Here is a 27533-nt window from a genome sequence, read left to right on the forward strand (position 1 = left end):
ACAAAGTATCTGGTTATAATAACTTTCATAATTTTAATAAAATAACTATAACTTTTTCTTTCCTGTTCCTTTTTTTCTCTTCTTTTTCCCCTTCACATTCCATCTTATCATTAAATCACATAGGGTGGTTTTCCTGAAGATGGTTCTAAAGATGGGAATCTTGTGTCTTGGGAAAGGTAGGTAAGAGCTCTGCCATTACACTAATTAAAAGATAGGTTCAAATTTGTAACTGTTGTTGTGAAATGAAACCCTTTGAGCCAAAATTAAAACTTTCAACGTAACATCTTTCAAAAATGATAATAAATTGAAGACAAGTGTTCAACATTCATTCCTTAGAGAAAAAATTCAGAACAATTATCTTTAAAACACTTGGATGAAAAGTATTTTGGTTTAGTGGAAATCTATGAGACCAAAATAAATTATTGTTGACAACTGGTAACTGGTCTTTTTGTTTTAATAAAAAAAATACGAAATCTACAATGAATTGAATCCTAAAAAAAAATTCAATTTTCAAATATACTTCTTAGAATTGTAAAAATGAGATTAAGATCAATATGGATTAAAATAGCATAATCTATTGTCGGTAGAGAGATTAATTTGGCATGTTTAATGTATACATTCTGTTAAGAAAACGTTTACAAAAGCAATTCTAAACCAGTAAATCTTCATCCATAAAATATGAGTCTAATTAGTTTTTTCCTACTAAATCCAGCCTGTGTTTTACCTCCCTCTTTCTCCAGTCAAACCCAACCCCAAGCTCAGTTGCAGGATGAAGACATTACAGAAGATGATCTCCGCCTTATTCAAGAGAGAGAATCTTCCATTAGGCAACTTGAAGTAAGCTCTGCTATCCCCTCCATCTATAACAGCCAAATCTACTTGCAGTAAGGTCTTCCCCGCCAAATCTACTTGAAGTAAGGTCTTCCCCGGGCTGGTTTATTGCCTTAAAGATAAGCAGTGAGTTGAGAGGAAAGGATGCAGGATGATGTCAGGGAAAATCATAAGCAAGTCACCTTTAAAGTATAGACATTAAAATTATTCCTTTTTGGAAAACAATGGACTGTTTTTCTTAGAAAAGAAAGCTGTACTTAAACAAGAGGTGAAATGCCATAGGACATTTATGGAAAAAAGGCAAGGGTCCAGTTATTGGATATTCGTCAGCTGAGCACAATAGCCCCTAGTGATTTAGAAACACAAGAAAATAATTGTGGTGGGGAATAGATAAAAAGCAAGAAGAGTCTATGGATTCTGGGTGGTTCCCTAGTATCACATGACCTACAATCTGGAACTATATAATTCTTCTGTTACTAAACACACACACACATACATATATATACACATACACGTATTTCCTTATGATACTGCAAATTATTTAGTACAATGGTGTCTTATATGTGTATATAACTTAACTAGGTACAACAATATAAAAATTTCTAAGCGGCCTCTGGTAGAATCTATTTTTCTTCTACTAGTGACCCAGTTATTCTTTCCAAACACTTTTTAATCACTCACTATATGAAAAAACACTGTGCTAAGTACTGGGGAGTTAGAAGTGAAAAATTACATAGTTCTGATTCTCAAAAAGCTTATTTTCAAGTACAAATTGGGGTGCAGGGTGGAGAATAAGGCATTTATATAAATAAATGTGATACAGAGTAGAACATTATAGAGACAGAAGAAAGTTCCAGGGAATGCTATGAGAGTTTTGAAGAGGGAGAAGGTGAAAATCTGATAGGGAGAGACTTAGGACAGGGGTGAAGAACCTGTGGCCCTCGGGGGGCTCATAGGTGGTCCTCTAGGTCCTCAAGTGCAGCTCTTTGACTGAATCCAGACTTCACAGAACAAATCTCCTTAATAAAAGGATTTGTTCTGTGAAACTTGGACTCAGGCAAAAGGCCACATGCACCCAAGGACCTAGAAGGCCACATGTGGCCTCCAGGCCTCAGGTTCCCCACCCCTGCCTTAGGAGAAACCTCCTGGACGAACTTTTATCTGAGTTAAATCTTTTTAAGGAAGGCAGTGTGTGAGCTTAGGTGCCCTCTACTGGACTAAAATAAGTATTCTTGTTTGGAAACTTTAAACAACTAAAAAGGAATGGATTATCCTATGGGACGTTTTATAGCTCTGTGATGAGATCAAAAGACTTTTTGGTGCCTTAATTTTATTAATAATAAGTAACTAAGGTACTTTACATAGAGGATAGTATAGTTGAAAGAGCACTGTACTTTGAATCAAAGGCCATGGCCTCAAATCTCATCTCTGCCACTTAGTCCCCATGTGAATTTGGGCAAACCATTTATCTTCTGCATCTCTATTTTTTTCATTTGTAAAATACAAAGGGGAATTAAATGATCTGTAAGGTTCCTCTTAGACCCAAAATATTTTGTAAATCTATATAAATCTGAACTATTAGGATCATTATTATTATGATCCTATGATGAACTTTTATGTTTTAAATATACCAGTTACTTTAAAATCACTTAATTTAAAATAATTACAGATGCTATTGCTTTATTTTTAATTCATGATAGAGGCAGCTAAGACTTGGACTAAGACTAAGTAAGACTTGGATTCGAATCGTACTGTTGTTACTAATTTTGTGACCCTGGATGTGTCATTTAGTCTCTTTGTGTCTAGGATTTATCTCATTCATAGATAAGCAACAACCTGTGTTCTTAGAGAGAATTCCCACATAGATCATATCCTAGATTGTTTGCTTTTGCCTCTCCAACAACAATGATGACAAGACACATTTGTTAACCCCCACCATGTGCTAACCACTGGGGACACAAAGAAAAGGAAAAATAATTTCTGCCTTCAAGGAGCTCATAGTCTAATGGAAGAGAAATCATACAAACAATTATATACAAACAAGATATCTATAGGTCCTTATTTGTGCAAACAATGAATCCTCTGAAATGGTTGTACATTAATTGCATGTACATTAATTGCATGTACATTAATTAAAGTTATAATTATGTAAAATACAGCAATTGGTTCAAGCCCAATGGAAATATGCAGTGTGAATTCAAATAATGTTACTGCTCGAGGGGATTAATTATTCACACTAATCAGAACCTTGCTGTACATGTGCAGAGTATATATATGACATTAGCATTAATATAGTTAACATGGATAGATATAACCCACATTAAGGAAAGCTCTTTGGGGTCCTCAATAATTTTAAGTGTAAAGGTATTCTGAGGCCAAAAAGGTTAAGAGGTTCAGTTCTAGATACTATGTTTTAATGATTGGAAACAAAGATGGACTTCACTTTGTGGGGGTTGGGGGGGAGCTCTCTTTTTACATTATTGATTTATTCTAGGCTTACAATGCCTCCAAAACAAACAAACAAAAAAATCAACCCTTGATCTTTTTCACATGAACTGTCATCTGACGGTGCTTTCCCCATCCTCACTGTGCAAGTGATTTGTTTTTAACCCAAATGTGTCACACACCCTGGTCAGGAAATCCAAATCTTGTTCTCAGACAACATATTCTTAACTAACTGTTCCCTTTATAAAGTACCAAGTTTTTTTTGAACCCTCTGTCTTCATTTGGCAGTGGTGAAGAAAACACCACCTGTGTGACCTTATAATCTTGGTTTCTTCCTCATAACTTTGTAATCCCTTAATAGTGCTTTCCAAATTTCTTCTGGCAGTATCACTTATCCCCATGTGAGTCATCAAATTGGGTACTGGTTATTCCATTTCAGAAAAATTGTCATGTTCTTTATTATGTCCCAGAAATGTACCCTCACTGAGAGAGGCTTGTCATCAGAGCCATCAGCATAGTTGCTGAAATCAGTAAGGATGGTGGTAGGAAATGGGGTATTTCGAGGAGGTCATTTGATAGTGAGGTTTTAAAGAGAGTTAATATAAGTAAGCATGGATTCCAAAGAGGGCAAAGTTGTTGGATGACAGTGGTAAAAACAAGTTCTAAAAGGGGTATAAAAGAAAAAGGAGTAGTGGGACCTTATATTTCTGCCACTGTGCCGGCGACAGGATGGAGTGGACTGATGGGAGTGGTGTCTTTCTTTACTGAAGGCCAGATTTTAGTTAAGGCAAAGGAATGGAGTTGAAACTCATGGACAAAGTTTGTGATATTAGTTTATCACAAAATAGACATTCCAGTGAGCATAATGGAAGGGGAAAATGGAAGAGAGGAACAAATAGTGTAGGACTTAGAGCATAATGTGAGCAAGCTGAGGAAGGAATTTGGAGATAAGTGGAGAACTTCTTAATGATAGAGAAGAAGGAAGCAATGGGTATTAAACAGAGTCCCAAGAATTTCCTTCATAGGTAGTAGCATGGTATGTACAACATGGTAAAAACCATAAACCATACCTCTAGAGAATGGGCTCTGGTGATGAGTGGCTTCTCAATTATTCAGTATAATAGTAACTTTCCCCTGGAATTATCTATATTATTACAGATTTGAGGTATATACCAATGCACAAAGGTATGTTTATGTGTATTTTATGGGGATGAGGCAAGATAGTAGGAATGGGTGGTGTGAGGTCTTAGTTTCTGCTACTAACCAACTACTATATTCTTTTCCCCATCAGGCTGATATTATGGATATAAATGAAATATTTAAGGATTTAGGAATGATGATCCATGAACAAGGAGATGTGATAGGTAAGCACATGTAATTTAGATGCATCAACATAAAGTTGATTTCACAAATGGTTTCTCCCTGGGGTTTTACTTTTTCACTTTCCTTTGGCTCCTTTGGGGGCATACATCAACACCATTCCTCAGTCTCACAGGACTTTATGTTGACTGTGCTGTTTAGTTCCAGCACTTTGCACGTATGGGGACAGACCTTGTTTGGGCTTGCATTTGCTGGAGGCACAAGTGATTATTGCTGGCGGTAGTGAAAGGCATCGTGATGTCAGGATACCCAGTGAGGAAGCCTTTTGCTGCTGCTACTTCTAAAAGAGCACAATCTTAACCGACTTTAAGTAGCTCTGAGTTGGTTCTTCTCCTAGCCCCTTCCCCCATCCCAACCTCAGTTTGAATTATTGAATTTGAATTCAACTAGTTCTAGTCTCCCTGACCAAGAGTCTACTGGAAACCTGGGATTTGGTAGATTAATCCAGAATTTCTTTTGAGAAGATTCTCTAATATATGTGCATTTTTTTTCCTTTTTCTTTTAAGTAACATTTGTCTTTTTAAAAATAAACAACTGATTTTTTTTTGCCTTCAAATGATTTTTTTTAATTGAGCTATTTTTGTGAAAGTCCTGGAACTGGCATATTTCCAGCATATGAAAGACATATATTAGATGTAACATGATTGTGGAGGAAAGAACACTAGATTTGGAGCCACTACATGAGAGATCTTGGCAAGTCTCTTTATTTCTTGGGGGCTCAGTTTCCTCATCTGCAAAGTGAGAGGATGAAACTAAATGAGCTGAGGTCCGTTCCAGTTCTAACCTTCAATCCAATGTATGATCCAAAAGCAGATCCCATTTGTGTTGGGTGTCACATTATTCAACTTTAACCCTTGCTGTGTGACTTAAAAAGATTAAATCTAGTCACCTTAGCTCCCTTTTGCTACCTCAGCAGGACACTGAAAAATCCCAAGAATTTATAGGGTTAGTCCTGAGGCTGGTGAATGACACAATTTCCTGTTTCTTTTATCTTAAATAATAATTATTAAAGATATATGTGCGTGTGTGTGTGTGTGTGTGTGTGTGTGTGTGTGAGAGAGAGAGAGAGAGAGAGAGAGAGAGAGAGAGAGAGAGAGAAAACTAAATAGAACATAATCTAAAACAGATCACATTTAATGGGCATTTAGTCCTTAAAATCATATAACATATGCATAGCACTTTACAAATCTTGAAGTGCTATATATGTGCTAACTATTGTAGCTATTATTGTTATTAAAACCAGGGAGTGGTACAGATTTTGCTGTTTGGTCCAATTAAACATTTGGTATCCATATTTTCTTTGTCCTAAATGAGGTATCATTCTTGGGAAGGATCAATTGTTATTTCATTTCTACTCCATAAAGACTTCAATGATGGGAATAAATTGTTCGGCTCTAGCGGGGTGATGAATCTTCATATTAATTACCATATTTGGTATTCTGTTTTGTGGGGGTTATTGGAGATTGTGATAGAGTGAAAACTAGGATTCCATTACAAGGCTAAATGATCATACTTTTATTCTTCACTTTATTCAGTATTGGCCTTGAGGCATGTCAGTGGTAAACCATAATGGCTAGATTTTGAAAACCAGAAACTCAGATCACCTTAAACTTAGGTCAGCTTTGAGTATATCTGAAGATATCAGTGACCTTGGTTGAATGAAGAGGAATGCTTGGGGCCACTCTAGAATTGGAAAATGCACATCTGGAGATGTTAATTAACGGATACATGTCTGTGTTTTCTAAAGACAGCATAGAAGCCAATGTAGAAAATACTGAGGTACATATCCAGCAGGCGAACCAGCAGCTATCAAGGGCTGCAAATTATCAGGTAATGATACAAATTCACATATCTCTGTTATAGTATCTAATATTAATCTTTCTAATTATATTTTTGGTTTCCTTTTTTAAAGCAAAAATCCTAAAAAAGGGAGTGGCAGGGTTTGGAGATTTAGAGTTTAATGTGATAGAAAAAGTTTCATAACTAATTTCTTTTCATGCCATCAGCATGACTGCAAAGTAGAGGCATAGTTATTAACAATCAGAGACTGGCTGGAATACAAAGCTGAACTGCCTTTATAACTCAAGGCAAGGGTAGCTCATTTAACTATAGCAAATGGCTTTCCACTACTCCCTGTCAATGAATCACCTTCATTTCTCTCTTTTCTCCTCTTCCCTTTCTCTCCCCTTTTTCCTTTCTACTTTTATTTTTTCTCTTCCTCTTTTTTTGTCTGTTTCCTTGGGCCTAATAATGACACCCACAGTTTTATTTAATAGCCTGAGGGACTAAAGAGATTGTTGTTCTCTATCCTAGAGTTACTCACTGGCAGACAGATAGCCAGGTAAGCTCTGTAGTACCTAACCAAGTATTATTAGTTTGGTTAGTGAATGGCAGACATTTTACTAGTTCATTTTTAACCACCACTACCTCCCCCTTAAAAAAATTACTGCTATGTTGACTCTAGAGTCCCTGAGAAGGTGTAATCAGAGGTGGAAGAATAGAACTTCAGTGAATCATTGGAACTTAGGGGCTTGAATTCTGGTCCATACATATACAAAGAGCTACTTTGTAACAGGAGAGCTTTGGTCCTAGAGGATTCTAAAAAGTGGCTGGAAAGAAGGCCGTACTTGTTTGATTGGAGGTTTTCTCCTTAAGTTCATCTGCTACAATGCCTCACTCAAAACTCTAGGGTTCAAGCTAACTGTCCTTTTATTTAACAACAAACATGCTCTAGTGATCTCGAGTAAAGCAGTTTGTTAGGTAGAAGATATTAGGAAGATATTCTCTATCAGGAAGGTTAAAAAAAACAACATTCTGGAGAGGTGACTACAGTAGATTGAACATGGGAAGGAGAAGGCTTTTCATTTTTTTTTTCATTAGAGCCTGATTTTAAACCTACTGTGCTGTGAAAGCTATTCTCAGATGATTTGGAACTTGCTATAAATCCTTATTACAATAGTAGCCAAGGACTTTCCCTAGTGAAGTTAGGAATATAACAGAAACTTGTTCAATAGTCATGAAGCTTAGTATAAGTTTAGGATCCGAAAGAGAGAAACTGAGACTAAATGAGTGTAAGTTTAGGACCATTATCTCCTAAAATACTTTTGTTTATTCACATAGGCTCATCATTTCTATGATCTTAGCAAGAGATAGAATTTTACAAAAGATAATAACACAATTTTGGAGATGTCACTGAATCTAATGCCTCTGGTTCTTTTAGGGGCAGAGGAGAAGGGAGAAGTAATTGTGTCTTTTGAATTCTGAAAGTCCTTGTACTTTAAAGATTTATCTTTGGCCTTTGTGGTATTCCTGTTCCCTTTGGAGTACATTAACAAATCTTTCTATTCCTTTTAAAAATAAGAAAAATGACTTCTCCATATTGGTATGATGTTTCAAGACAGAAGAAATGTGTAAATCTGTTTCTGACTCTAGATTGAAGAAATGGAACATAATTCCTAACCCATGGACATGGAAAAGGGCAGCCCCATAATGCCAGCTTATGCTGTCTAATGTATCATCCAGAAATTTTTTTGTTTTACACTTTTATCCGGGGGTTGCAACTTTTTACCTGGCTTCTGTACTATTGATAGGAAAGATATTGACCAACATGTTATACTTAATTAGAAAAAAATGAGGCCCCTGGGTTCTCATGATTCACTATGGTGCTATCATTCCATCCTTCTCTCTGCCCTTTCTGGAAATGCTAATATTTTAAGGAAAAACACTTTTTCCCAAGTAGTTTCTTAAGAACATTAAATTTTAAAAATTAACAAGATCTTATAATAGTATTTAATGACAACACTTAATTTTTTATTTTCTTTTTTTAAATGCCCTTAGCAGTCAGAAACATAACAATATACAAATGTGGATAAAAATGATTGTACATGAAACCATGAGCCTTTATTATACACATTTTGTTTTATAAAAGTATGCATTACATTTAACAAGGAAGTAATAAAATTATCTTGTCACCCTCTGAACTTTTTCACCCATTTTTTTTACATATTATTGATATCTTTTTTCTTTGCAACTCTATCACTTCCTACTAATTCACCTCCTGACGCCAAAGAGAAACCCACCCTTGTAACAAGCATAGTCAAGCAAACTCCTTGAATACATTGGCTATTTCTAAAAATGTATGTCTTGTTCGGTACTCTTTGTCTATCACATCTTTCCCAAAAGATGGGAGAAACGCTTCATTACTCATCTTTTGAAATGAAGTCTTGACTATTCACAGCATTGATTGGAGTTATGAAGGTTTTCAGTGTTGCTTTCCTTCACATACCTAATCTGTACCAATGATCTACTTTATTTCTTCCCCCAAAAATTCTTGATCTTTTTTTCTTTCAGATGAATTTGGTTATTGTACCTAGTTCTCTAAAGCAACTCCTTGTGTAGCTGCATTATCTTTTATTATATTGATGTGGTCCAGCCACATAGTATTTTCCTATTAAATCTTCCCTTACTTCTATAATTTTTGTAGTTCTATTCATTGAAGTCCTAAATCTGCCTTAATAGGTTGATTTCCTAGGTTATTTTATAGATTTTGCAGTAATTTTGAATGGATTTTTTTTCTATTTCCCCTCCAGCATTTTGTTAGTAATACACACAAAAAAAAAAACTACCAATTTTTGTGGGGCTCTTATATCCTACTACAGTACTGAAGTTATTTTTTCAGTTATTTTTTTTTTCATTTCATATCTAGGATTCTCTAAGTACACCATTATATTGTCTTCAGATGGCAGTAATTTTGTTTCTTCTTTGCCTATGCTTATTCCTTTTATCTTATCACTATAGTTAATATTTCTATAACCAGAGCAAATGTAATGCTGATGATGGGCACCCTTCCTTTGTGCGCCTGATTTGGGAGAGGTCTAGTGTTTCTCCATTGCAGATAATATTAGTCTAGAGTCTAATATTTATTATATTAAGCAAATGTCTGTTCCTATGTTTTTTAACCAACATGTAAATTTTAGAATACAAGTAAATTTGAAGAAATTGTTGCAGTTAAAAACTAGAAACTTGATTATAATTTTAATTGAAGCATATTCTTTGGATAAAACAATAGCAATACAGAAATTGAAGAGAGTTACTCAAAATGTTATTTGAAGATATAAAAAAAAGTTGTCTTTTTTCCAAATAAGACAGAATTGACATCTGAGATTTATCCGTCAGACAACATAAGAATTATATGCTTAATCGACATCTGAGGTTTATTTTTCTGTTAGTTGCAATATAAGGACTATGTGCTAGGTTTACAAAGATAAAGTACAAGATGACCATTTTCATTTTGTGTTTTTTTTCCTACCTGCAGCGCAAGTCCCGAAAAACTCTGTGCATCATCATTTTTATTGTTGTCATTGGATTGGTGATTCTTGGAGTCATCATTTGGGGATCTTTGAAAGGAAATTAAAAGGAAGGCAGTGTTGCACTACATCATCTAAATTATGTAGGAAAATTCCTCTAATTGTAGTTTTTATCATTGTATAGCTGTTGAGTAAATTATGGTTTCCATACCTTGTCATTTTTATTTGAGGGGAAGCTTCCTTTGGTTTAAATACAATATTTTCTAATATTGAAATGTTTTCTAAATTTTTCTGCTCTTGTCATATTCTTCAATGTAGCAGTTACTGAATTTTTGTCCATTTTCAAATTTACTATCGGTCCGTTGTTTAAGTTGTTGACTGTTAACTTAGTTTTTGTCATTAAAAACTCTTGTGTCATGTGTGCATCTCTATTGCTGTACATACTTGTACCTAACTTTCTTTTGGCCCAAGGAAAATATCTGATTTTAATTTCAGTTTGGGCTAGTGGAGGGAATATTGTCAAACAGCTTAAAAAATTGGTTAACAGATCTCTGTGCTGCTTAGTTCAAGACTAAGATGCCAATATGCTTTTTCTCGGGTTATTCCTTCTTTTGATACCTGTATCAACCCTGAAAAACAATATATGGACACGATCTTAATTTGTCTCATACTTCTGACTTGTATTTATTAAGCATTTGCTGTAGCGTGTCTGGTAAATACCTCTACAGTGAAGGGTGATGGTGATAACATAGGCTGTATTTAGCTCTTAATTCTATCTGGAGAAGTATAATCTTTGTAAATGTTTACTGTGCAATTGGAGAAAAAATTATAAAAATGCTATAGCTGATAGTTTTTGGATTCCAGAAAGCTTAACTCGTGTGACTGACTACACTGAAAACAGAAACCCAAGTTTTTTGGTGGGTTCTTACTTACCTTCCCTCGTAATGGGGAAGTCACTATGTTCATGGATCAAAATTGCCATTGTTAATTAACACACTGGCTAGTTTGCCCTGGTTTCATTGTTTTGCTCTTTCTTGTTTGTGCCATTTTGTACCATCCTTCATTAGAATGGGGATTGGGTGTTTTGCCAGTGAACCCACTAGCCTTTTTAATTAATGTTGTTTTAGTGCAATTATCTGAAATATTGTAAAGTGGATTCTTTCTATTCGGATTCTGTATTTTATAATGTTCTTGTACAGCAGTTTAATAGTGAATGCACTGTTTACATGGCAAGCTATGAGACTTTAATTGGAAACAAATAAAATTATCTAATTTAGTGAAATGTAACTATGCAGTCAAAATAAAGATAATTTAAATTGTCTTGGATTCAGTTTTTTAACTCTTTTACTCTTTAAAGATAAAATGGATGCAGTATAATATTCCTATTTTATAGAAATTCTATTTATAGTCTCAGTTTACCTGGAAATATTTTTTAAAGCACATGATAAAACCCTTTCACTATTTTGAATTAATTAAGGGTAAAGCAGTTCACAACTGGGGAGATAATTTGAAGTATAGTATTTCTTAAAAAATACAGTTGTTTTCCAATAAATAAAATAACTCAAATCACCAAGTGTTGTCAAAAGAGGTTCCACAATACATGCTTTTAATAAATAAAACTAGTTTGTCCCCAGAAATGAATTGTATACAAATCTCACTTTCAGCCTTATTTTGGAAAACTCCCCTTTACCCATACTCTATATCACCCAAACTGGACTCCTTGTCATTCCCCAGTCACCTCCTGCTCTCTTCTAGTCCCATATATTTGTGCAAATTCTCTCCTGTGCTTGGAATAAACTGTTCCTACTTTCTACACATGTTGAATTTGCTTTCTTAGAGTAGGGATACATATACACACATATATGTATGTATATGTGTGTATGTATACATGTATGTTCATCCCTACTCTGATCTCTTTGAAGTTGGAGACTGTCTTTTTTAATCTTTGTGTTCCCAGTGGTTAGCACAGTACCCTGAGCATTTAATATCTTTTCCCTAGAATTGAATAAATATTGTTAAATTGTTTTAAAATATTCTTTTCTTTGGGTAAATATTTTCATCTCAAATCTTTTTTTATATTAATTTGCGTAGCAAATACTTTGTAGAAGATAGATCAAATACCCAGCCTCGATAGACGAAATTCTAAATCAGAGACATTCTGAATAATGAGGTTTCATTTATATTTTTTATTTATTTGACAACATATGGATGATTGTCTTTCCCCCACTTAATTGACATTAACACCCATATACTCCAGCCATATACCCCCACAATCATCCCCCCTCTTTTCCGTCTCTATTTGTTGATTCCCTCATGTTTACAGACACATCAATCTTTCTTCCTTATTCTTAAGAAAATAGTCCCCACTAGCCCTTCAAACTAGTGTTCTCCGTTTCCCTCCTTTCTCAGTCAAACTCCTAGAACAAAAATTGTGCATACTTTGCTTCCTCTTTTTCCTCTCCTCTCACTTCTCAACACCATGAAATCTGACTTCTGAGTTCTTCGCTCAACTGAAAGTTACCAGTGATCCCTTGATTGCCAAATCCAATGGCTTTTTTCTCACTTCTCAGTCGTTCACGACTTCTCAGCCACATTTAACCCTGATGACTACTTCCTGGTTACTTTTCTGTACTATCAAGACTGCTTTCTCTTGGTTCTCCTCTCAACCGCTGGACTGCTCTTCCTCAGTTTCTTTGATCATTAGATAGATAGAGAGAAATAGAGATATAGACTTCTCTATCTCTATCCATAGATAGCTATCACTGCCTAATTATGGCTGTGCCCCAGGGCTCCAGCTTGATTCCTTTTTGCTTATTTCACTATACTATCTCTCTTGGTAACTTCATCAACTCCTATGGGTTTAGTCCACTCTGTTTGGATGATATTTATTTTATATGCATATATATGTATATTATATATATATATGTGGGTATGGGAGTGTGCATGTATACATATACACATATATAGTTTCTCTCCTAAGCTCCAGTTCTATACCACCAACTGCCTACCAGACATTTTGAATTGGATGATACATAGGCACTTCCAACTCAGCATATTTAAAGAAGAACTCAGTATCATTTCCTCAAAACTTTTCCAAACTTCACTATTACTTTTGAGAGCACCACTATCTTTCCATTGACTGATATGCCCTCATTTCCACCCACATAGCCATCACCCTAATTCATATTCTCATCATCTCTTGCCTGAACTATTACAGTATTCTTCTAATTGGTCTCACTGCCTCAGATCTCTCCCCACTTTAATCCAACTCCACACATCCACCAAAATGATTTTTCCCAAAGAACAGGTTTGAACATATTCTCCTAATCAATAAACTACAGTAGCTCCCTCTTGCATCTGAAAGCAAATATAAGTGCATTCATTTAGCTTTTAAAGCATTTCAAACCTGGACCTAACCCTCTTTTCTAGTCTTATTGTACATTGTTCCCTTTCATGCAGATTTGTGATCCCTAGGGTTTTGATGACTAGGAGTTAAAAAGAGCATGATACTACCTTCTCTCTATTTTTAAAAGTTCTAAACTTAGTAATATAAATAAAAGTATTAAAATTTTAAAAATATGTCATGTAAAATTATAAATTCTTCATTATTTGAATTAAGCAATTTTAATTTTAAGAAAATGTTAACAAAATACTCTCTTTGCATATGGATACAGATGCTTTTCTTGATAGCTCCCTTTTCTGCTTCATTGAAGTTACACCTTCTCCTCTCCTATTTTTGCCATTGCTCCTGGGCAACTAAACTACAAGAAAAGATGCCCCCAACACTTGATGCCTAAGGGCCCTAGAAGTACTTGTTCTAGTCCTGGATAGGACCTTCTGGGACAACAGCCACCATATGATGTAGAAGGAAGTATTACTTTAGAATGAGAGAATCATGGGATCAAAAATTTAGAAATGGAAGGAACCTTTCACCTCAGTATAATTCAGGGGTAGGGAACCTACAGCCTCAAGGTCACATGTGGCTCTCTAGGTCCTCAAGTGCTGCCCTTTGACTGAATCCAAACTTCACAGAACAAACCCTTAGTAAAAGAATTTGTTCTGTAAAACTTGGACTCAGTCAAAAGGCCTCGCACAAGGACCTAGAGGGCCACATGTGGCCTCGAGGCTGAAGGTTCCCCACTCTTGGTCTAGTCCAATCCCCTTATTCTGTAGATAAAGTGAGAAGAGAAGGGTTAATTAAGTCCAAGGTCACACAGGAAGTTAGTGGCAGAATAGGGCTCCAACTCTATTATACCTTGAGTACCTGGGTTCAAAATTTTCTGAGTAGGGGCAGCTAGATGGCACAGTGAGTAGAGCACTGGCCCTGGAGTCAGAAGTGCCTGAGTTCAAATCCAGCCTCAGACACTTGAGACATCTACTAGCTGTGCAACCTTGGGCAAATCACTTAACCCCAATTGCCCTGCCTTCTCCCCTGGAAAAAAAAAATTATCTGAGAACTTTTGTACCTTTGTGTTAGTCTCTACTGTGCAAATAACTGGGTCATCTTAGGGAAGCCCTTCAACCTGTACGTGTCTGTTTTCTCATTGGCGAAATGAGGAAGCAGGGCTAGTGATCTGTAAGGTGCCTTCTATTTCAAAATCCTATAATCCACCCACATGATTGCAGTCACCAACTTTGAACTCTTCAAGGTTTGCAGAACACTTCACATGCATTTGAACCTTACAACAAACCCTACAAAGTAGGACGTATTAAATTAATCATTTTAGGGTTTAGAAAATTCAGGGAAGTTAAGTGACTTTCTCTTATTTATACAGCTATTAAGTGTTTGAAACTGGATTTGTATACATGAAGCGTGGAGATCCTAAAACAGACGAAGTGATTCTCTGCCCTTCCAACTTTGACTGACACAGTCTTGTATTCCATAATTGTTTTCTGTATATCGCTCTTTTCTCCCAGAGGTGATCTTTTCATCATATAGAGTTAGATTTTGAAGTCTATAGCTTGAGATATGTTGTTCTTCTTAATGTCCTCTTCCCGTACTTTGTAATTATGTTAGCTGTGACAGAGTCCATGGTGTTGTATTAGCTATGTGGCCAAAACTAAGATATGTTCTTTACTTCGAGATCCAAATCAAAATTCAATTTTCCCATTAAGAGAAATATTTATACTTTGAGTTCAGGGTTAACCTGGAGAGTGGGACATGATAGCAGTCTTCGAGTATTTAAAGGCTGTCATCTAGAAGAAGGATTAGACTTATTTTTTCTTGTGCCCTGAGGGCAGAAGTAAGAATGATGTGTGAAAGTTACGAAAAGGCAAATATTATCTTGAAGCCAGGGAAAACTTCTTCACCATTAGAGGGATACAAAAGTAGAATGAGGTGCCTTTGGAGGAAAAGGGTTCCCCCCCTCCCTGCAGTCATTAAAACAAAGGCTGGGATGATTACTTTGGGGAAATTCTGTAGAGGGAATTGGGTTCGAGTATGCATTGGCTTAGTTAAGTGGCCTCTGAGGTCCATTCCAGCTCTGAGTTTCTATAGTTCTGTGAATCAAAAGCCCCTTCCCAAAGCAAATTCATGGCCTTGAAGCGTTGGGACCTGAGGCTTGTTTGGGTGAAAAGTTCTTCCCTTTGTATACCTCTCTCCAGAAAAAGCTTTAATTCTCAGCATTTGTTATTGTACAGTCATTTTTCCATCAGGTCCAATTCTTTGTGACCCCATTTGGCTTTTTCTCGGCAAAGGTACTGGAGTGGTTTGTCATTTCCTTCTCCAGTTCATTTTACAGATGAGGAAACTGAGGCAAATAGGGTTAAGTGACTTGCCCAGGGTCACACTGCTACTGCCACCTTGATGGCCCAATTCTCTCCATATAACAAATCAAAATGTAGTTGTTGCCTCGACTTGATTAATTCTCTCTAAAATGGTAATTTGCGTGTAAAGTCTGGGTCTTACTAACTGCAACAACTGACCCACCACAAAGACCATAACTTGGACCATATTTTTACCTAAGGAAAAACAGTTGAGGAAGTGGGGCATGACGAACATTGTGAATAATGATAGAGTCCCTCCAAGGAATGGGTAGTGTGGGGAAAATGAGAAAATAAGGTACTCTTGAAAGAGGTACTGTGGTGATGGAATTGGAGGGTAGTTGTGCCAAACAGCAGAAAATTGTGAGGAAAGGCATGGGGTTACAACTGAATGGTCATTTCTTTCCTGAAGTAACTACAAGGAAGAAACAATACTCCCCTTAGATGCTGGATCTTATGGGCAAGGGGCCATCTACTCTATATTAGTTCCAGCTCTATCTAGAGGCAGGAGCCAGAACTTAGGCTTGGAGGGTCATGGTGGTTAGAGCCCATGTTTACCGAATGAGTCTTCAGAGTAGTAGGTAGAGTATTAGGGACCAGGAATAGCATTGCTACATCGAATTTTGAAATACATGCACAAAAATATACAGGCAGAGAAATTGGAACAAGTTGTTGGCAAAACACACCTAGTATTATTTTAACTCCCCTTGGCTAACATCTTAAAATAAATAGATATATTTTCATTTTGCCTAAGCAAGATGAAATGAAATAAATATTTGTGATAGCCAATGGCAATTCAATCTTGCTCAGAGTTAAATACTGTATCAACTTACCCTTTGGAATGCAAAATACATAATTCAATTTTTTGGTTGCACCTTCCAAAAATGACATTTTTTTTCACACTTTGCAATTATAATAGCAGCTACAATCTACTACTAACTTCATATCAGTACTGCTCTCTCCACAAAATCTTAGTAGTAGATCCAAAAAAACTGTTAGAACTGAATAACTGACACACTATACTTTCTTTTAAAAAAAGAAAAATCAGGCACCACTGCTCCTGGCAAACTCTTAAGAGGTTGGTCAGTTAATTAGTGAGAGTTGGCTTCTTGTTGGTTTTGTGTAGGAAAGGCATTTTTTGTGTCCAACGTAAGTGGTGGAAAGTAAACCCAATTTCCTGTGCACTCTGTATGTGAAGAAAACCTTGATTTGTTTTAGAAGGAGAGCTTCTAGGACTAAACTGGGGCTTTAAGTAAATGTTCAAGGGTATTAATTCCCACTTTGGCCAGCCCTAAGTACAAATTTTTAAGGGTTTACAGTAAATATTGTAAGAAATGTAGTTGCTAGCTCCAAACCCTATGACTCATCTCTAGAAAATTTAAGAGTAATTATTTAAATTACAAGTAAGGCTCACTAATGCTGATTCCTTTTTCTGTGTAATGACAAGTTAAGACATCAAACAATTCATATGTATCTTCTGAAGAAAGGAAAAATATATTGAAGAAAGTGTAAATAGATATACAAATTGAAGAGTAGGATATATTACTATTTTTAAGTGACGTGACCAGTTGAAAGACAGATTATTAAGAATTTTCAGGTCAAAATAGATACTTTTTGTCAAAATTGACATTTGGAGCAAAGAACCAAAATACAATTCAATGGGGAACTGGAAACTTTGTTTTCTCCCTGCCCAGATCCAGGTGCCGCAGTTAGTGAGGCATAATTTTAAGGAATGAATGTATAGTATGACTACAACTCATTTATTTTCACATCGCCAAATTAAATTTCTTAATCTCCATGAAAGTAACCCTTATTCAGATATTTCACCAATGTTTCACTATGAGAGATTTATGGAAGTTTATTAAGATAATTGTATATGCTTACAAGTATTATGGCATTTTTCCTGTGTGTTGGTCTTTGTTTCAGTTAAGATTTGTCTTGTCCTAAATCAGAGGTAGTCTTTTTACTTTGTTCAAACCACTTTCTGGTCTCTGCCCAAATTTTTTCCTCAGTAATTTGAGAATCCCCCATGTTGCAACAAACTTTTGCTTAGCCAAGAACATGACCCATAATTCTCTTTGTTTTCCTTTGGAATGATATTGAAACTTTAAAACAGAGGGCTCATTCTTTATGAGTAGAGAAAATATTCATGAGATGGACTCCAGAATCATCTCAAGGTATTACTTTTTTCTAGTTCCAGAAAGAAGTCTCTCATCGTAAAAAGGAAGAAGTACAACAATGGTGTAGCCACTGTGAGGGAAACCCAATTGGTCTATCTTCATCATCCTCCCCTCCCCCCCAACTTTATCCCCCAGATAAATTGATATTCCAAAAGCACCAGTCTGACTGTCCGGCTTTGCTATTCAAGAAGCTTCAGTGGTTCCTCAAGACCTTCAGAAAAAAAAATACAAATTCTTCTGTTGGTCATTTAAAGCCTTTCACAATCAAAGAGCAACCTATCTTTCCAGGCTGATTACATTACTTCCCCTCACCCACTGTATGTTCCAGACAAACTGACCTACTTACAGTTTCTCCATATGGCACATCTCATCTCCTGGACCTCGTGCCTAGACTGATATACCAACTCACTGCTACTTCTTGGAATAGGGGCAGCTGGTGCAGTGGATAGAGCATCAGGCTTGGAATCAGGGAGACTCATCTACCTGAGTTCAAATCTGGCCTCAGACACTTACTAGCTGTGTGACCCTGGGCATTTACCCCTGTTTGCCTCAGTTTCCTCATCTGTAAAATGAACTGGAGAAGGAAATGAGAAACTATTCCAGTATCTTTGCCAAGAAAACCTCATATAGGGTCATGAAGAGTCAGACATCACTGAACAACAACACCTCTTAGAATCTCTAGTTGCAGTCAAGCCTCAGCTTAGATGTCTCTTCTATGAGAATCTTTTCCTGATTTCCTCAATTTTTTAATTTTCCCACAAAACTACTATGGAATTCTTTTTTTGACCAAACTTGTGATTTCTTCAGGCATCTCTAAATGTGGGACTTCTTGTACCAAAGCAAATTAGCCCTTTCTCTGAAATGTATAAGCTTAAAGAGTTGCCTGGGGCAGTGAGCATTTAAGCACCATACCCAGAATTACCCAGCTGGGATGTGTCAAAGGCCTTCCTACTCTGAGGCCTGCTTTTTGCCCACTATGCTACACTCCTTCACTATTTATTTTCTGTGTATTTTGCATTTTTACTTTATTTATGTTTTTGCCCTTGTTTATTTGAATACATATTGTTCCTCTTTGGACAGGAGAACATAAGCTCTTCAAGACTAGGGCTTGTTTTATTCTTTGTACTCACATTCACAGGGCCTTGCAGAGTGCCTGGCACATAGGAGATATTTAAATAAATCCTTGTTGAATTGAATTAAGAAGATTCCAAAAAAGGAGAAAGGAGCTTTCTGCCCTCTCTGTTGTACTTGACGCTGCTGACTTCCCTCATCTGGATACTCCTCTCTGGGTTTTTGGGATACTCCTCTCTTGATTTTCCTCCTTTCTATTTGACACTTTCTCCAGTTTACGTATCTCATCCACTAGCTGTGTATACTGCAGGGCTCTGTCTTTTCTCTATTCATTTCCTTGAAAAGGCTGTCTATAATAGGTGCCTCCATTTTCCTCTCACTCTCTTCTTAACCCCTTAAATCTGGCTTCTGACCTTATCATTCCACTGTATCTCCAAAATTTCTAATGATCTTTTAGTTGCCAAATCCAACAACCTTTCCTCAGTCCCTATTCTCAATCTTTCTGCAGCTTTTGAGGCTCTTGATCACTCCTTGATACTCTTTTCTCCTTAGGTTTTCAGGACATCACTCTCCCTGGTTCTCCTCTTGCCTTTCTGAACAATCCTTTTCTGTCGCCTTTGCTGGCTTCTCCAGATGGTGCCTTCCACCACCCATAGGTGTCTCTTGGGATTCTTTGCTGGGCCTTCTTCTCTTCTCCCTCTATGCTACTTCATTTGGTGATCTCATCAGCGCCCATGGATTTAATTACCATCTCTATGCTGATTATTCTCGAATGTACCCTTCCTGCCCCAATCTCTGCTGACCTCCAATCTCACATCTCCAATTGCCTTTCAGACATTTTGAATGAGACTTCTAGTAGACATTTTAAAGTTAGTATATCCAAAACAGAACTTATTATCCTTCCCTGAAAAACCTCCCCCCAACCCTACTATTTTTTGCCTTACTGTAGAAAGCATTCCCTCAGGCTCACAGCTCAGGAGTCATCCTAGATTCCTCCACTATCTCTCACCCACCATATCCAAATTGTTGCCAAGTCCTGTTGATATCACCTTCGCAACATGTCTTCAATATGCCCCCTTCTCTCCTCTGACACTACCACCAGTCTAGTGCAGGTCTTCATCACCTCGTACCTTGATTTTTGCAATAGCCTGCTTGTGGGTTAGTCTGTTTCAAGTGACTCTCCACTCTAACCTGTCTTCCATTCAGCCACTAAAGCGATTTTCCTTAAAACACAGGTTCAATCATGTCACTGCTCTACTTAACAAATTCCAGTGGTTTCCTATTGCCTCTGGGAGCAAATACAAAATTCTGTGTTTAGCATTCAAAATAGGTTAACCCCCTCCTACCTTTTCAGTATTCTTATACCTTATTCCCGATCTGAACCCTGACACTGGCCTCCACCAATAAGACATTCCATCTCTTGGTTCTGGGCATTCTTTCTGGCTGTCCCTCATGCCTGGAATACTCTCCCTCCTCTTCTCCTACTGTTGACCTCCCTGGCTTCCTTTAAGTCTCAGTTAAGATTCCACCCTCTGCAGAAAATCTTCCCCAGTCCTTCTTAATTCTATTGCTTTTCTGCTCTTAATTATTTCCTATTTGTCCTGTGTGTAGCTGACTTTGTATGCATTTATTTGCATGTTGTCTCCTCCATCACATTGTAAGCTCCTTGAGGGCAGGAATGGTCTTTTGCTTCTTTTTGAATCTCTAGCCCTTAGCAGAACACCTGGCTCACAGTAGGTGCTTTTTGTTATTGTTGTTAAGTTGTTTCAGTCATGTCTGACTCTTTCTGATGCCATTTTGGGAGTTTCTTGGTGAAGATACTGAAGTGGTTTACCATTTCCTTCTCCAGCTTATTTTAAAGGTGAAAAAATTGAGATAGACAGGGTTAAATTACTGCCCAGAGCCACACAGGTAGTAAATGCATGAAGCCAGACTTGAACTGATGAAAATGAGTCTTCCTAATTCCAAGCCCAGCAATCTATCCACTGTGCCACCTAGCTGCCCATCATTAAGTAGGCACTTAATAAATATTTGCTGATTAATTGATCTTTTTGGCACTTTAGTGGGAGCTAAAAAAGATTTCTTGTACTATTAATAAGCGATTTTTAAAGAAATGTTCAAATGTTTTAAGATTTATCTCATCCTTTTAAAATTCCATTTTGTATACATTTTTAAATGTGTAAAATGTATTAGAATAGTACATGTATATAATTTATAAATATATTTGCATGTATGGAACATGTACTCAAAAATATTTTATTGATGGGGTATGTTTGATCAAAAAAGTTTGGAGGCCACTGATACAGATAATTTTGGTATAGTTTTTTAATAGTTTTATTTTGCTGTCAAATTCAAAAGCATTTTTTCTTTGCAATTCTACTGTAAGTATGCCTCTTTTAAAAATCATGTGAGACATTTTTTTTTATTTCATGATTAGAGAATTTTTATCAATTGTTGATTTTTGATGTCCTCAAGTCCATTTGTACTACTATGTAATTTTCCCAACAGTTTTTGTCCAACAATGAGTCGTTGTACTATCACTGCACTAAATAATAATATTTAAAAAAAGAAACATGGTACTTGACCTCAAGGAGATTATAGTCCACTGAGGGAAGATAACACAAAAAGAAGCTAAGAAGATGGTGTCCAGAAGAGGGAAATAAAATGGGATAAAGGTGTTGGAGTTCACTACATAGGAAAAATGATTGAAGAAAGGAGGGATATTTAGTTTAGAGAGAAGAAGACAGGAGGAATGTGACAGCCATCTTCAAATTTTTAAGGGTTATCATGAGGAAGAGGGAATATGCTTGTTCTGAATGTTCCAGAAGTCAGAGCTAGGATTAATGTGAAGGGTCAGATGATTTAGAAATAAATCACCATTCAAATTGAACCAAGAGTGGACAAGGTTGCTTTAGAGTTACATATCCTAGCTAAGAAGTATTTTTTCTTAAAGAAAGGTCAGGCACACACTTCTTGTTCTCACTGAGCTGTCCTTTTTGGTACGTCAATAACTATAAGGAAACCAGTCAGAATCTTAGAGTCTTAGCCATCTCTGTTTCCAGTTTCTGTACCAGTAAGATATAGACTTTTTTTTCCTGTGGGGGCTGTAATTTGCCAATATAAATGGAAAATGGGGAAAGTGGGATAAGTGGAACATTTCATTCAGTATTCTTCATCTTTCTTCCTGGACATCTCTATTTGCAAGTTACATAGGTCTTTGATATTCTTGTTTTTTCCTTGATGGGGTTTAGACTATGGTAGCCCCCTTGAACTCCCCTTGAATCTTCCCACTAGATGAGGTGTTTGTCTTGAGGCCATAAGCCTTTCATTATTTCTAGGCCCAAATCTCTAGGCTAGATTACCCTTAAACTAGCCTAGCCCTACATTGTCTGTTATCTCCAGGTAGCCTTCAGCTACTTGCCACCCTTAATCCCATTCTCTTGGTTGCAGGAGTCTGACCTCACCCAGGTCCCATCAAGCTCTTCCTCAAGACCCTCCCTAAACCCCTCCTCCCATCATCCCAGGACCACCCTAGATCCTCCCACAATCTTTTGTATATAAGTTTCATCTTGCCCCTATGAAAGTGCTCAGATTCCATCTACCTCAGATGGAATCTAACCCACTTGTGGAAAGGAGCATTACAAATGGTGAGATTTCTTAAGACAATCCAATATGGCAAATCTGTAATAAACTCTTTTTCTCTTTGGCTGTGAGAAGGCTTGAGTCCAATTCATTCAAGCAGGACCCAGTGTGTTGGTATTTTGGGGTCTTGAGCACCCCTAAAAACATAGTTCCTTGACTTCATCAATAAAGATATGTTAATGTACTAACCAAATCATAATTTAGAATCTTGGCTTCATAGAATATTTAGTTTCATAGACTTATAGATCCTGAAAGCATGATCAGTCATGTCCAACTCTTTGTGGCCCCATTTGGGGTTTTCTTGCAAAGATACTGGAATGGTTTTAGCATTTCCTTCTCCAACTCACTTTACAACTGAGGAAACTGAAGCAAACAGGATTAAATGACTTTTCCAAGGTGTCACATAAGCTAGTGTCTGAGGCTACAATTGAACTCAGGTCTTCCTGACTCCAGGCCGTATGCTCTATCCACTATACCACCTAGATGGTTTATCTGCCTCTCTACTATCTTATGGAGATAGTATTAAGTAATGGAAAGAGGCCAAGACTTGGATTCAGAAGATTTAAGTGGAGTTTTGGCTTGAATGCTTGTTCACGGTGTGACCTAGAATAGGTCACTTAATTTCTTTAAGACTTGGTTTCCTCACTTGTACAATGGAGTTTAATAATACTCTACCTAAATACATCAAAGAGATATTGTGGGTCTTAAGTAAGAGAATGTATTTTCTTAAAGTGTTTTTTAACCATAAATGGTGATTAAATGTCAGCTTTTGGTTGGGCCGCGTGGACCAACCAGACCAGGAGCCAGGTGGTACAGGCCCTAGCGCCCTGAATCAGTGAGCTGTGTCAGTTACCAGACTTCTCAAACAAGCACCAAAGACAACAGAGAAGGTTAGTGGGAAAAGCTGTGGGGAGTGGAAGGACTTCACTGTTTGGCCACCACCCCTGGGACAGAAGAGGTGGTGCAGCTACAGAACTACAGCTGCAGTTGCTTCTGGCCCCAGGCCCACCTGGTGGGAGGAATTCAGTGGCAATTCAGAGCAGAAGTGCAGAGCCTGCATAAGATCTGAGTCCAGTCTGGGTTGGGGGTTCTTGGGGAAGGAAGAGTGCTGATGTGGCAGACCTGGCTGCAGTAGCTCTGAAAACAACAGCGCATCCCCTCAAGCTTGGAACAAAGTACTTTTTACTCTACAAGCAGTCATACCCTGATGAAAAACTCGAGGGTCAAGTAAGTTGGCTGGGAACATGGCCAGGCAGCAAAAATGCACTCAGATTCAGTCTCAGACTTTGGAATCTTTCTTTGGTGACAAAGAAGACCAAAACATACAGCCAGAAGAAGTCAACAAAGTCAAAGAGCTTACATCAAAAGCCTCCAAGAAAAACATGAACTGGTCTCAGGCCATGGAAGAGCTCAAAAAGGATTTGGAAAAGCAAGTTAGAGAAGTAGAGGAAAAATTAGGAAGAGAAATGAGAATGATGTGAGAAAACCATGAAAAACAAGTCAATGACTTGCTAAAGAAGACCCAAAAAAATACTGAAAAAAACAACACCTTAAAAAATAGACTAACTCAAATGGCAAAAGAGCTCCAAAAAGCCAATGAGGAGAAGAATGCCTTGAAAGGCAGAATTAGCCAAATGGAAAAGGAGGTCCAAAGGCCACTGAAGAAAATACTACCTTTAAAGTTATATTGGAGCAATTGGAAGCTAGTGACTTTATGAGAAATCAAGATATTATAAAACAGAGCCAAAGGAATGAAAAAGTGGAAGACAATGCGAAATATCTCATTGGACAAACCACTGACCTGGAAAATAGATCCAGGAGAGATAATTTAAAAATTATTGGACTACCTGAAAGCCATGATCAAAAAAGAGCCTAGATATCATCTTTCAAGAAATTATCAAGGAGAACTGCCCTGATATTCTAGAGCCACAGGGCAAAATAGAAATTGAAAGAATCCACAGATCACCTCTTCAAATAGATCCCAAAAAGAAAGCTCCTACGAATATTGCCACCAAATTCCAGAGCTCCCAGATCAAGGAGAAAATACTGCAAGCAGCCAGAAAGAAACAATTTGAGTATTATGGAAACATAATCAGAATAATCCAAGATCTAGCAGCTTCTACATGTGGAAAATATTATACTATTTTATATCATTTTTAATTTCAAGTAGACCCAGAGCCTGAATTAATGAGTAACTGGATGAAGATCCAGGACCTGGGCTTCTTTGTTCTCTCTAAAAGTTTGCTCAGGAAATACCCTTATCTCTGTCAACAAAGCCAGACTAGGCTGACCCTCGTTAGTCATCAAGGATGAGACCCTAATCCCAAGAGATATCACCTTGCTTAATATTCTATTGGTATATACTATGTTATGGAATGTAATGAGACACAGAGATGCTAGGTTGTAGTTTCAACTGACTTTTGTCAACATCCTTTACAACTCTATTCAATTAAGGAAAATCCTTGTCTTATGGTCAAACATACCTGAGAATCATAAATTTAAGTAACATGCTGAATTGTGATTGTTCTAATGAATATAAAACCTGTTCATGTTTCTGTACAAGTCAGTCAGACATTCTCTGGCTCAATCTCATACATGTATGTCTGTTGGCTATGCTTATGGGAATTAATATATATGTAATACAATTTTTTTTTATTATCTAGTCCGTTGTTTCCTTTAACCAACATCCAGGTTAACATACATTAAGAGATCAAAGGGCTTGGAATACAATATGCTGGAGGTCAATGGAGCTAGGCTTAAAACCAAGAATCACCTACCCAGCAAAACTGAGTATCATGCTCCAAGGCAAAATATGGATTTTCAATAAAATAGAGGACTTTCAAGCTTTCATGGTGAAAAGACCAGAGCTGAATAGAAAATTTGACTTTCCAACACAAGAATCAAGAGAAGCATGAAAAGGTAATCAAGAAAAAGAACAAGAAAAAGAAATTGCAAGGGACTTACTAAAGTTGAACTGTTTTGTTTACATTCCTACATGGAAAGATGATGTGTATGATTCATGAGACCTCAGTATTAGGGTAGCTGAAGGGCATATGCATATGTATATGTGTGTGTATGTATATATATGAATACATATATGTATGTGTGTGTGTATATGTATGTATATGTGTGTGTGTGTGTATAGATGGAGGGCACAGGGTGAGTTGAATATGAAGGGATGATATCTAAAAAAAATAAAATCAAATTAAGGGATGAGAAAGGAATATATTGAGAGAGGGAGATAGGGAGAGACAGAATGGGGTAAATTATCTCGCATAAAAGTGGCAAGAAAAAGCAGTTCTGTAGGAAGGGAAGAGAAGGCAGGGGAGGGGGAATGAGTGAATCTTGCTCTCATCAGATTTGACCTGAGGAGAGAATAGCATACACACTCAATTGGGTATCTTACCTCACAGGAAAGAAGGAGGAAGAAGATAAAAAAGGGGGGCTGATATAAGTGAGGGCAGATGGGAGAGGAGGTAATCAAAAACAAACACTTTTGAAAAGGGACAGGGTCAAGGGAGAAAATTCAATAAAGGGGCATAGGTTAGGAAGGAGCAAAATATAGTTAGTCTTTCACAATATGAGTATTGTGGAAGGGTTTTACATAATGATATGCATGTGGCCTATGTTGAATTGCTTGACTTCTTAGGGATGGTGGGTGGGAAGGGAAGAGGGGAGAGAATTTGGAACTCAAAGTTTTAAAAACAGATGTTCAAAAACAAAAAAAAATTTTTTTGCATGCAACTAGAAAATAAGATACACAGGCAATGGGGCATAGAAATTTATTTTGCCCTACAAGAAAGGAAGGGAAAAGGGGATGGGAGGGGAATGGGGTGACAGAAGGGAGGGCTGCCTGGGGAACGGGACCACCAGAATATATGCCATCTTGGAGTGGGGGGGGTGGGTAGAAATGGGGAGACAATTTGTAATTCAAACTCTTGTGAAAATCAATGCTGAAAACTAAATATATTAAATAAATTCAATAAATAAAAGAAAAAAAGTTATAAGTTTTACCAAACTTAATACATGAATGACTAGGCAAGGGTGTGTCTTCCTGGCAAATCAGCCCTAGTGCAAGGGAAATCAACATTTTGAAAGCAAAGTGAGATGAAGAGTAAATTAATTTCTAGGCTATGGGCAATTATTTGCTTAGTTGGAGATTGGTGTTAATAATACTAAAGTCACAAGCTGATTCTCAGTGGAGAGAGATGGCTTAACCTGGTTTTATGACTGCTTGTATCCTTAGCTTCAACTGGCCAAATTATAAATACGGATGTGGGTTTGGCATTTAAGCGAAATGACAGAAATCCATCATCACCTTTTAAAAAGTAATTAAAAGCATACGATCTGCTATAGAAAGATCAGTAGCATCATCTCTACCTACAAAGGGAAGCATTCAGGCTTTTTTCCATATTAGTTGACTACCTCCCACAATCACTTGTACACATTAATTCCTTGCCAGAACGTTTGTGTTTTTCACTAGCAAGACAACCTTAGTCACATTCCAGGCATGACAAATGCCTTGACATGTTTTTCTCCCCGAGGCACAGGACAGCAATCATCCGAGGACTTGAAAACTCAAATTAAATACTCAATTTAGTCTTATGTCTTAAAAAAAAGATATGCAAAACAAAAAGCTTCTCATCCTCCATTAATAATATATAACATATAATGCATTCTTTCTTTCTATCTATCATCTCTCTATCTCTATCTATCTGAAAGTATTGGTTTAAAACTGAATGGTAACTATATTTTTAGAAGTAACAATATAGTAACTATATTTTCTGAAAATGTTGATTTAAAACTGAATGGTAACTATATTTTCCATGCCTGACATTGGTTGTTACCTTTAAGGGCTCTCCAAAAGAAAAAAAGAATGGCATTGTTCACCTTTTCTATTTTCTAAAATCCTCTA

General features: G+C 36.9%; 1 protein-coding gene across 1 annotated transcript in view; it reads left to right on the forward strand.

Annotated features, from left to right (window-relative positions):
• STX7 (syntaxin 7) overlaps positions 1–11286 on the forward strand; it is a 58280-nt gene extending 46994 nt beyond the window's left edge. The window contains exons 6-10 of the mRNA XM_036768573.1: positions 124–176; positions 741–837; positions 4568–4640; positions 6404–6486; positions 9971–11286. Coding sequence (XP_036624468.1) covers positions 124–176; positions 741–837; positions 4568–4640; positions 6404–6486; positions 9971–10069 — 405 coding nt within the window. The 3' untranslated portion in view covers positions 10070–11286. The remainder of the gene's footprint in view (positions 1–123; positions 177–740; positions 838–4567; positions 4641–6403; positions 6487–9970) is intronic.
• The last annotated feature ends 16247 nt before the right edge of the window (positions 11287–27533 follow it).

This window comes from Trichosurus vulpecula, chromosome 7 (assembly GCF_011100635.1).
Source record: "Trichosurus vulpecula isolate mTriVul1 chromosome 7, mTriVul1.pri, whole genome shotgun sequence".
Lineage (NCBI taxonomy): Eukaryota > Metazoa > Chordata > Mammalia > Diprotodontia > Phalangeridae > Trichosurus > Trichosurus vulpecula.